The 12097-nt window shown below is 35.5% G+C and overlaps 2 protein-coding genes across 2 annotated transcripts in view; both read right to left on the bottom strand.

Annotated features, from left to right (window-relative positions):
- LOC144560132 (non-functional NADPH-dependent codeinone reductase 2-like) overlaps nt 1–12097 on the bottom strand; it is a 97128-nt gene that overhangs the window by 67716 nt on the left and 17315 nt on the right. The gene's annotated exons all lie outside the window — the stretch shown is intronic.
- On the bottom strand, nt 6922–10308 carry LOC144560558 (uncharacterized). The gene is made up of 5 exons (XM_078309787.1): nt 9595–10308; nt 8894–9462; nt 8614–8796; nt 8318–8519; nt 6922–7933 (listed from the first exon to the last, which is right to left on the bottom strand). The coding sequence occupies exons 1-5, from the start codon at nt 10139–10141 to the stop codon at nt 7224–7226; spliced, it is 2211 nt and encodes a 736-aa protein (XP_078165913.1). The 5' UTR covers nt 10142–10308; the 3' UTR covers nt 6922–7223.

Genomic DNA, 12097 nt, shown 5'->3' with positions numbered 1-12097 from the left:
TAATTTAAAAAAAAATTCGAAAATACTATCAAGATCGGTTCTTATATAAAAGCCAATCTTGATAGTACGTATCGGGATCGGTTCTTAGTCAAAACCGATCTAGATAACAACTATTAAGATCGGTTTTATTAAAAAACCGATCCTAATAGTTTCTATTTGGATCGGTTCTTTAAAAATATAAAACCGATCCTGATAGTATCAGTATCGCCTTCATCAGGATCGGTTGGATTCCGATACTGATATGTGTATATAACCGATCCTGATTCATGTTTTTCCACTAGTGATAGAGCCAAAAGGATTAAGCTTCCAGTTGCCATTTTCAAAGGTAGATTTTGCGAAAGCATTTGATACCGTAAGTTGGGAATTCATCAAGAAGGTCATGCACCATCAGGGATTTCCAAATGAATGGATATCTTGGATAGAAAAAACAGTCTTAACAGGTTCCTCGCAAATCATGATAAATGGTCTACTCGGGAAAAAGATCAAGCTAAAGCGTGGGGTTAGACAGGGGGACCCCCTCTCACCGCTTTTATTTATTCTTGCAATTTATTTTCTAGCTCGATATGCACAGAAACTCACAGACATACAAGCATTGCGGATGCCCTTCCAAGATATGACACCATGTTTACTCTATGCTGATGATGCGCTATTTTTTGTGAAACCGGAAACTCAGCAATTACAGGCAGTACAGATCATGCTCATGGTATTCCGAAAGGTATCAGGGTTATCTGTTAACCTGGCAAAGTCCGAATTGCTAATCTCTCAAGGAACACGGGAAGAACAACAAGATTTGGCAAACATACTTGGGTGCAAACTAGGTAGCTTTCCTTTCACATACCTCGGTCTTCCATTATCCAACAAAAAATTGCCAAGATCAGCATTTCTACCTCTGATACAAAGGATGAGTACACGTCTGGCGGGATGGGCTGCAAAAAATCTTTCCATTGCAGGAAGGATAGTGCTAATCAACTCGGTACTGACATCAATACCGACATATTACATGACATGCCTCAAATTGCCTAAGTGGGTAATTGGCAAGATGGACAAAATAAGAAGGACATTTTTATGGCATGGAGCTTCATCAGAATCAAAGAGAATGAGCTTAATCAATTGGACAATAGTGTGCATGCCGAAAGAGCATGGAGGGCTCGGAATCATGGATTTAGAAAACTTCAATCAAGCACTACTACTCAAGTGGGTTTGGCAATGGGGAAGGCCAGAAAAGACATTATGGAAACTACTCATGCAACACCGCATAATGCCACACACACTATTGCCAGACGTACCGCTTTTCACGCAAGAAACAAAAACTTTTTTACAATTCTGCTACATGTCCTTTCAATACAAACCGGGTAATGGGTGGAAAATCTCACTATGGCACCACAATTGGGGCAATGACATATTAAGATTGGAACTGCAAAATTTGTTCACACATGCTGGAGATCCTGACATCATCCTAGCAGAAGCTAAAGAAACCACTACAATACAAGATTTGTTCACACATAGGCTAACAGAAATGGCATGTGAGGAGATAGAAATTTTGCAACAAAAATTGGCACAAGTGACTCTAAATCGGCTAGAGGAGGATGGAATTCAATGGCAATGGGCGGACACAGGAATGTATACGGTTAAAAGCGCCTATCAAAGATTGAAGGATGGGCCACGAATACAAACATCAATTCACAGAATCTGGAAATTACTTATACCACCGCGAATGAAGGTATTTGGATGGCTTTTGATAAGAAACAAATTGTTAACAGTTGATAATCTCAAAAAGAAAGGGTTCCAATTAGTCAACAGATGCACTTTATGTAAGGCAAATCAAGAAACTGCAAGGCATTTGTTCAATTATTGCCCTTTCTCAAGAGCTCTATACGAAGAAATGGCAAGGACAATACCCGAAAAAATGGCAATGGTGAATGTTACCTCGTCAAAAATGAAGATCTTAACAAAGATAAGAGCGACAGTAGGGCAGAGATCGGCCTTATTAATGACATTCTTCATCTTATGGCGCGAGAGGTGCAATCGAACATTCACCGAAGGAAGTAAAGGCATTGACGAACTCAAGAGCGAAGTGCTTTGGCAGATGCAATTTTTTGAAGCAAGATCACACAGGATAACAACAACACCTTAGCATAAATAAATATTTCTTTCTATTTCACTTTTCCTTTTAATGTTTCTTCTGTATTTCTTTTTCTATATGTTTTATGTTTTCCTTTTTAAGCTCAACTGTCTTGAGCTTCCTTGTTTTTCATATTATGCGTTACAAATTTCTTGTAACAGACAATTTATCAATGAAAATACGGGCTAGACCCATATTTTTCTTCAAAAAAAAAAGATATAGTTACAGAACCAGCGGTATTGTCCATTGATTATATGGCTCTAAAAATCGGAATCGAAATCAAATAAATCAGTCAGAATCTGCTGAATCGAATCGGCAACTCAAATTTTTTTACAAAAAATTGTTTTTACTAAAAAATATTAAACAAATTGGTCAAAATTTAATTTGTTTAAAATTATGTGTAGATAAAAATATCAATCAAATAACCTATTAATATAATATCATACAAATATTCAAAACTAAACTAGTGTTTTTAAATTACTATTGAATGAAAAGCTAATCCCAAACTTTAGATTAAAATATAAATAAGTAACCATATAAGGGCTAATATTGAACCTAAAAACTTAAAATAAATATTAAATAAGGATTGGCTGGCCCACTTAGAGAAAATAACATATGTAAGTTTGTCGTAGTGTGTTTAACAACGGTAAGGGAATATCAAAAGAAAACAGCCCAATAAATTAGGCCCATTTAATTAAATTACAAAAATCATGGTCCCACATATCAGATCCGTCTTCTTTCTTTATGATTCCACGTTTTTCCCGTACAATACTCAAACCCATCTCACAGAATCGGACAAACCTCGGCTCAGAATTGACAAATCGGTCTAACTCGGACCAAAAATTGGTTAACTCGGCCGAGTCAATCCAGTTCAACCGATTTTTGACGTAAAAATCACTCTAGCGAGAAACTCGGGTATAAATCGGCTCGGTCCCGATCTAAGCCAGTGGATCAAAAATATGCGCTGATCGAATAAAAATTAATGGCGCAGATCTTACCGCAGCTTCATCTCTCCCAATTCCCAATCGACCCTTTCAATTTTCGCCCCTTTCCTTCGCGAGCTGTGGCCGTCGCACAATCAAATGCCTTCCGTATTCTGAAAAATCGCTCCCAATAATGAGAATAGGTGAGAATCGGCTATAGATGTCAACAATCTCTGAAAAATCACTTGATTTGACCGGTTTAAACTGGTTTTGTCGTTAAAAAATTGGAAACCGAGGAAATCGGTCCAAAATCGGATCGCCGGTGGCCGATTCCGATCCAAATCGGCCGTATCGGATCGGTATCGGCCGATTTTTCCTACCATGATAGACACTTTTCCCTACTAAATTTCTTCTTAAAAAATAGCATACCTGTTTTCAATTTTGCTAACTTCTCTCCTTCAAAAGAGTCGATCAGGGTTCGACCTTATGGAAGGAGAGAAGTTAGAAAAATTGAAAACAGCTATGCTATTTGTGATGAAGGAACTGAATTTGAAATCCATGTGTATATATGTATATTTCTTTATCACAAAGAAATTAATACGTATATGTCTCTTTCTCTCTCCTTCGCTCTCTAACACCTTCCCCTTTGTTACTCTGTAGCTTTCCCATTGACAGAAGAGGTAGTAGTACAACATGGCAACCACAACTAACAAGAGCGTTGAGAAAATAAATAAATTAATCGCTCTCTCCAACGCATCACATGCAATGTCCCCAGCCCAGCGAATCCTGAATTTGTATCCTCTGCATTAACTCAAAAAAAAAATCTTTTCAGTTAATGCATCTAGACCGTCCGATAGACTTTATGATCCGTGCGGACTAGATTCACACTAATATTAAAGGACCCCGAATTATAAACTGTGATCGGATTAGCTCCGTTTAACATCGGACGGCCGAGATGCGTTAACTGAAAAGATGCTCTTTTGAGTTGATGCAGACGATGCGGATTCACCAATCCTAGATCCCAATGCGTTGAATAACAAAACTGGAAGAAAACTTTGTAGTTATCCAAGAAATTTCACATTTCTGTCAGAACCTGAATTTTTAAAAATTGATTAATTATTATAAATCATAATTTACGATATAAAATTAAAATTTAATAGATAATTAAAAAATTGCAACACTAAAAAAAACAAATTTATATAAAAAATATTACGTAAAAGTAAAATTTCAAACAACTTAAAACTTTAACTAGAATTTAAGTTGTAGAAACTGATATTTAATATAGTGATTACAAATAATACTTTTCTTCTGATTTATCACATGTATATATTGAATATATCCAAAGAGAGATGTGCAAAAATAAAAGGTACATTTTCCGTAATAAAAAAATCACAGCAAAATATAGTTATGTACTGACAATTTTTTTAATAAATATGGATACAAACACACTAACCTGTATTTTGTTTGTCATCTTAAAGCAAATGCAACTTGGTGAGAGTTGTTTAGCTATGACAACTGGAATTATTGTCGAAATTTGTATTAATAAGAATAAAAAATAATAAATATCAGATTGGAATATGAAAAGCTGACATTAATAATAGGGAAGGCACCATAAATTACGGATGAACGCTTTTATAATTACCCGAAAGAAGCAGCAAAAAGAAAAAGAAAAGAAAAGAAATAAACGGACGCCATAGTGTATGACTATGGCATTCGCGACTGCTCCAACATTCTCTTTCTTTCTAAGTTAGAGCACCTTTTTTTCTTTAGCACAACTTATATATAGAACATGGTTCTAATTAAGTGATGATTAATTAAATGCTTAAAATTAATACAAATCAGTTCCCCAAGCGAATCCAGAATAGACTTACTACCAGAACTTACAATTTCGTTTGAAGGATATTAGATGCAACGGCTGAGGAAAGCAGGCCAGGACGAGTTTGATTCAAATTTTGAATTGGATCCAGACCAGCTGAAAATGGCAAGGGTTTGCTTTCCAGTGTTACAAATTCATAGTGTAATTTTCTTTTTGGGCCTTCAGGCCCACAACTTAAAAAATGCAATAACTAATGACAAACAATGTGCACTTTCTCTGTGTGTTTCAATTTCTGCTGGTGTTTGAGCCTTGCCTCAATTTGATCTATTGATAGTAGGCCCAGTTTGAGCACGGTCTCTGTATTGTACCAGAAATGATACCTGTTGCTCGACCTAGTAAATCAAGCAGGTCAGATTGTGTTCGTATAGGTATTGGATTCGGATTGTTTCGGAACAATTCATTTTGGATTCGGTTATGTACTTTCTTATGTTTTATTTTTGTAAGAAGCAGTCTTTGGTATAGTGACAAAGCAATAGCCTCTCTGTGAAAAATCGCACGTTTGAAATTGGATGGCTAGGGTACAGATCGACCCTCAACTTTATTCAATTTTTTTTTGTGTGTTTTAAACGAATATGCGTACTGATCGTTTTTAATTTTGTGCATATTTAGTTTGAATAAGTATGACCCGATCCTTCACGTTCGAATCTTATTGTGAAGTGTTGCTACCAACCTTTGGGAATATAATGCTCAAATTCTATGGTGCCCATGAGTGATAGATACGTATCTTTCGTCTGCTGCTTAGATTTGTGCTAAGTTTACCTACTGTATTTATTATTGTATCTATAAATTAATTAATTCTTTTCTATTTTTAATTACCCGTTGTTGATAAGTTGCCGAAAGTATCCCTATCTCATCGTGGATTCATTTTACCTAAAGTAAAGCAAAGTTTAGAATCGAACCATCTCTATTTTGACAATATATCAAAAAAGGAGCCTTATTTTGATAGCAACAATTAGATTATTGAGCATGAGAATGTTTTCTTTCTTTACACTACTACAGAAGATGCAACTGAGCAAGATCCGAAAAGCTAATGACACACAATTCCGCGTCTGTGTCTGTGCGTCTCATGTATGAAAAGGGCGCTACATTGTAAATGGTTTGCAAACCGTGTCTCCATTGTACTAGCATACACGGTTAGTACAAGAGAACCATGTCATATCTTAAAAAAAATGCTGAATATGGTGATTTATAGGCGATCATAGTAACCATGTATAATAACTAGTGTTATATACATAGTTTCTACAAAAGATATGTGTATGGTTTTTGTAAACAATATATACTGGCTGGTTAATACAGACCGTGTGAGTTACTCTTTCTACACTGTTTGTTGTTGATGACCGTGTATGATTTCTATTTTTTTTATTTTTTATTATTAGCTAGCATTTATATTTGTTAATTGCTAACTATTAAACATACAATATTAAATATCCGCAATTCAAGAAAATATTGAATTTGTAACATACAGTAAATAAGATATGTTATTTAACATTCAACACAACAAAACATTCAACATACATATGCCTTGTAATTTGAAAATGTAGAAAACATAGTTAAACATGACTTGTAATTTGAAAATGAGTTAGGCTGGGGTGCTATGGATAGCATAGTGGCCTCTATGCTACGGCTCAATATTTGAGTTTTCAAAATCCAAACGGTCGATCCGAACCGTTCATCTTATTCTCCATATTAATATCTGCTTGGAGACCAAATTTTATAATTTTCTGAATTTTTTTACTATTTATTAAGCCACTTTGAAAATCGCTAATCCAACGGTTTTACTGTTTTGTGCAGCCACCGTTGGATCAACAATTTTGTAAAATACTTAATAAATAGTAAAAAAATTCAGAAAAATGTAAAATTTGGTCTCCAAGCAGATATTAATATGGAGAATAAGATGAACGGTTCGGATCGACCGTTTGGATTTTGAAAACTCGAATATTGAGCCGTAGCATAGAGGCCACTATGCTATCCATAGCACCCCAGCCTAACTCTTTGAAAATGTAGAAACATTTTTTATAATGGGCCTTCCGTAATGGGCCTTCACACAGAGAAAGAACAGGCATATAACTATAAGAGCTAACAATCCAAATAAATATGTGAAAAGTAGTATTTATAAAAAACACTAATAATAATACGAAAGACTACAAAAAAATACATTCCAAGAGCAATTCAGAAACAAACAAAAGCAAGGAAACAAAATATTCTCGTCATGTAGCCATGGTGCTATATTTTTTGGAACATTGGAAAAATAAGAATAGATGAGTAAACAATGATGCATGTATAATGAGGAGCACAAGAGCAATCAACAGCATGTTTTTTCAATGCAAAGCAGACCAGTCATGTGCCAACCTTCTCCTCCATCAGCATATATATATGGGCATCCTGGTACATAATTAGGCCCCTTTAAGAGCCGGCCGTTCCATTTTGCATTTGGATCCTTAGTCGAGAATTTGGTCCAACTAGGAGTTGAATTCTCGTATCTACTATGCGTAATGCGATGGAACTCAGACACATCCTTATTTTTGTTTATGTCTTTTGGGTCGATATCAACCGTAAATATGTCTCCGTAAGACCTTACAGAGTGCCCTAAGAGAGGTAATGAAATTGGTTCCGCTGACACAGCAGCGAGATCTGAAGTTACAACAATGCTTTTTCCATCCGGACTGAAGACCGGATGGTTCACATGCCCAGCAATATCATCTCCGCTCCTTATCACTCTTACCACCACATCTGGATTGTTCGCATTCACTAGATAAACTGCAAAGTAACCTGGGTCGAGACCATTGTCAAATTGCGGTATACCTTCACCTTTAGGCTTATCACGGGTTGACGAGAACACTATCCAGTCTCCGTTTGGCGACCATTGGCAATGTGTGTCAGTCCAAGGCCCATTTGTTAGTCTTTTTATCGTGCCCCCACCATACTCTCCAACTTTTGCATTCTCCATTATAAATAGATTCTTGTGTAATTCAACTCCCCCTTCTCTTGTGGATCGAAAAACTAGCCTTTTTCCTATAATAATTATTAGACCGATCATACATTTCATTACAAACTATATAAAATGATTGCCGGCTGCATTTTTGCTAATCCAGCAAAATAACCAATTAGATTGATAGATAGATCAAGAAGTAATTAGGAAGCATTTGGATTTATGAGAAAAGAAAAAATTGACATCTCCGAATGTTGGATCTTGTCTCTCTATAAAAACATAGCTTAAAAAAGATAATAATAATTGAAAACATATAAAATTGATTATGGTGAGAAATATTTATACTGTAAATGTTTTCTACCGATAATTGTAACAAGGTATGCGAAATGCTTTGACAATTAAACTGAAATGGATAAGAAGCACAGCACATGTTTTAGAGTTACTTGGAAAGCCAATTAATTGCATACCTTGTGGATCTGAGGATGGGAAGGCATTATTGAATCCCTTTGTGAGATCTCGACATTGCTTCCGACCACTAGACGCATTGGGTATTGCAATAATATCCAATTGTTTGTTTTTTGTGAAAGCTTTTCCCCTGCATACATACAATGTATCCAGGCGGTCATTTTGGTTCCAAACTGGTGCGAAAAAGTTGTCTTCGCCTTTACTCTACACCAACAAATTAAAACCATCATGAGCTAAAGAAAACCTGAACTTATTTTTTTCTTATGAATAGATATGATGAGACTTTATATATATGCACCTCTAAGGCAATACGCAAGCCTTTGCTGTCCGCTACCCACACGTTCCTGAACTCATTATCGACGAATGCGAGCTTTTCGCCATCTTTTGAAAATGTTGGAAATGCACCAGATACCCTAAACAATCCTACATCTTTATGTGGAGAGTGGACCTTGTCGAAATCTTTTGCGACAAGACCATTGATCTGCACAGATAGAAGATTAAAAGTCTTAATTTCAATTATATATACATGGAGAAAAAAACAAAGGATTTTCAAAAAGGTTCGTGCATCAGTATAGTACCAAGCTAGAACCAACGCGGCAACGATGATAACCTATGCGCTTTCCCGCATCTATGATAAATGGATTGAAATGGTCAGCTTTAGGATTGTTTTTTCTAGTGATTGGTTTTGGATTTTTTCGGTCAGTTGTATCAAAGATCTCAATATGCCGATACATATCTTCTGTACGTTTATCTGTGAACGCTGATTTCAAACGCATAGTTGCCACTGCCACTTTGGTTTCATTGATGGCTGCAGGAGTTACTGCATCAATATCTTCGGGAGTCACAGGGATGATATCACCGGTGCTCATGTTGAATTGAAACACACGCCAAGCTGTTGGTTTTTTGGAATCGGTAGCATAATATTCCTTTCTATGGAAAAATAAGATGTTCTCACTTCCCCATGTTGGCCAGCCACCATTTACTATAACTCTCTTGCGATCCAACCCCAAATCTGAGCTGTCTACATTCATCACATAAATGTCAGTCTGTAGATCCTCAATCTCACCATCCCAACCCTTTCCTTCAAATGAAGCTACTGCTACCTTCTTTCCAGATGGTGACACGGAGGGACTTAAATCAAATTTCCCTGTTGACATATATATGCATATGAAGTGAAGATGAAATCTCATTTATTTTGCTAGTAAATTATATATACTAATATATGTACAAACATGAGTAAAAGTTAATAGATAAATATATAGAAGGATGAGAAAAGAACCTGGTGGAGTGAGGCGCTCAGTTTCTCCTGTTCTAAGATTGGTTTTATATACAACATTCCAGGGGGACCGATGAACTTTTACCGGCTCCTTAGTTGATACATAGATGAGGAAATGATCAATTGGGCAACCGTTCATCTGATAACCGCCTCCAATGCAGCCACTATCTTCCAGGCGAACACCATTGAATGAATTAGTGCCATAGATTTCGGCCAAACTGAAGGCTGGTTTATGTGGTTTGTTATCGAGGCAGAGACCAATGTGAAGTGTTTCGAGGTTGTTGTCTCTTTCAGAAACAAAAATGAAGCCGGTAAGACGACCTGACTTGACGTCAGCTTCTGTGGCTACAGAAGCCAATTTCGGACATTTGATAATCATCTTAAGAGCTTCCGGTGGTATGACTTGGCAGTTGTAGTTGTATGACTCGCCATCAGTCAATTTAAGCTCATCTTTCTCTGATGATGGTTCAACTGGACTGGAGAATATGTCGAGAGGCACCGGTGGTCGATAGGTTGCAAAAAAGGCAATGCAACCTCTATCCTCTTCCATTCTAACAATTGTTCTCTTTTTGATTGTTTGGTAATCAAGTGTCAGAAAGCAATATATTCATTGAACAGGTAGCTGCTTTATTTATATCAGGCAGTTAGATGATATTCGGTAATCAATGATGCCATATGATAGTGAATGAAATATAATTGTATTTAGATCCGTGTATTATGCCTCCCAATAATAAATATCTTGAACTGTTTTAATTTTTATGATTTATCAAATCAACCAATTCTTTCACGGATCCGACTCTGCTGTTATTTAATTGGGATAACAGGATATTGTTATTCCAAATATTACTATCTAACTTTATTGAGATTCGTGCATGAAAAAAATCCAACAGTTAGATTTGAAACAACAGGGTCCTGTTATCTCATTTGGATAACAGCAGAGTGGGGTCCTTCACATGGCATTATGCTTTCATTAATTAATGGCATCTAAAGTAAATCCATTACAACTTGGATGCATGATTGTTTTTGTTTATTGTGACCGAGCCCGCAGCATATAATATTTTAATGTTAGCTAAATGGTCCTTATCCAGTGAAATATTTTATTTGCACATAAAAATGTCGACACACAATAACTCGAAAGTTGTAAGATATATATTCAAGTTAAAAAATTCTGTGTCATAATAATAACTGTCTTTTAATTATAAGCTCTTATTTTGGGCTATTTTCCTTAAAAAATTACATTTTTTTTCTGTATTTGTAATGACCTTTCTCTGGATTTAGAAAAAGGACTAAACACATCTGCACACAGCAAGTCAGCACGTGTCATGTTCATACAAGAATCTGTTTTATCAACGATGGTAAAGATGATTATTGTCAATGGTAAGCCAGTAGAATTAATTCTAATCCGGAGAGATTTCTTCAATCATAAAGACTTAGGTTGAAGTTCTAGTCGAAAATGATTTGAAGACTTGAAGGTGTAGTTGTGAAACTAAAAGTAGTCATAAAATAAGGGTATAATTTGACAATTCTTTACTTTAACATGTTAACAACCTTGATAATCATAAAAGATAACGCTTAAGTTTGATATCTATTATCATAAGCATGATCTATATTATTAACATTTCCGGTCTTGAAAATCTGATGAGATTTGATTCATGTTTTACTGTACATCAATTGATTTGTAATTTCAACATGCTGAATATTATTGTTCTTTCCATAGATCTTCAAAGAACACTTCAATTGTATTAAACGATGTATATTGTTAGACTATTTTTATATATGTTCAATAACATATTTATGAATTTAAATTCAATTTCTAATTTTTATTAAAATCGAATATTAAAATTGCCAAAATAATAATTATCAAATAATTCCTTCTTGTGAGGTAATATAAAAAAAAATTAATTGCTGCAATTATTCCTATGTTTCTGCTACTGTTGCTATCCTTCTACTGCTATCCTTCTGCTTTTGTGTATCACCACATTGCATCGATCTGCAATACATACTTCACTTCCTTCCTCTAATTTGGAACAAAAATCTACATGATTCCTCATCCTCGCACAGAAATATAAATATGAACCTCTTCCTTGATTGCTGTTTCTTATGTATATTTGCATTTTAACTATGTAGGAAATATACATAAAACGATCAGCCAACGAATAACCTTGCATGTTAAAATAAAAGAAGAAAGAATGAAACAACTTAAATGATTGCTTCCCCGAATTGTATATATATCAGCAAGACTAGGAAACATTTAAAAACTAAATTCGCAGATTTACAAAGACGAAAACAGCAAACTGTGCCAATATTTAATGGTGATTGCTTATACCTATTCTTATCTTTAGATAGCATCTGGTGAGCCACGCCAAGCCGAAAGGGAGTCACCTTTGCTTTGGCGTGGTGTAAACCTCAATAGTAAACCAAGTACCCAATTGATTCGTGCTTTAGACAGACAACGTTAACCTGATTTTGTGAAATCAATGGTGAGAGGAGAAGCGAGTAGAGTCCA

This window comes from Carex rostrata, chromosome 10, assembly GCF_964058835.1.
Source record: "Carex rostrata chromosome 10, lpCarRost1.2, whole genome shotgun sequence".
NCBI classification, from domain to species: Eukaryota; Viridiplantae; Streptophyta; class Magnoliopsida; order Poales; family Cyperaceae; genus Carex; species Carex rostrata.
The sequence above is the reverse complement of the archived record's forward strand: the minus strand, read 5'-3'. Positions and strand labels throughout refer to the sequence as shown.

What these genes read in the sequence shown, in the direction of transcription:
- LOC144560558 (XM_078309787.1), bottom strand. Translation starts at nt 10,141, where the DNA reads ATGGAAGAGGATAGAGGTTGCATTGCCTTTTTTGCAACCTATCGACCA. An exon ending in GCCGCGTTGGTTCTAGCTTG is followed by an intron (nt 8,797 to 8,893) that starts GTACTATACTGA and finishes CTATCTGTGCAG; the next exon opens with ATCAATGGTCTTGTCGCAAA. An exon ending in GCTTGCGTATTGCCTTAGAG is followed by an intron (nt 8,520 to 8,613) that starts GTGCATATATAT and finishes TTGTTGGTGTAG; the next exon opens with AGTAAAGGCGAAGACAACTT.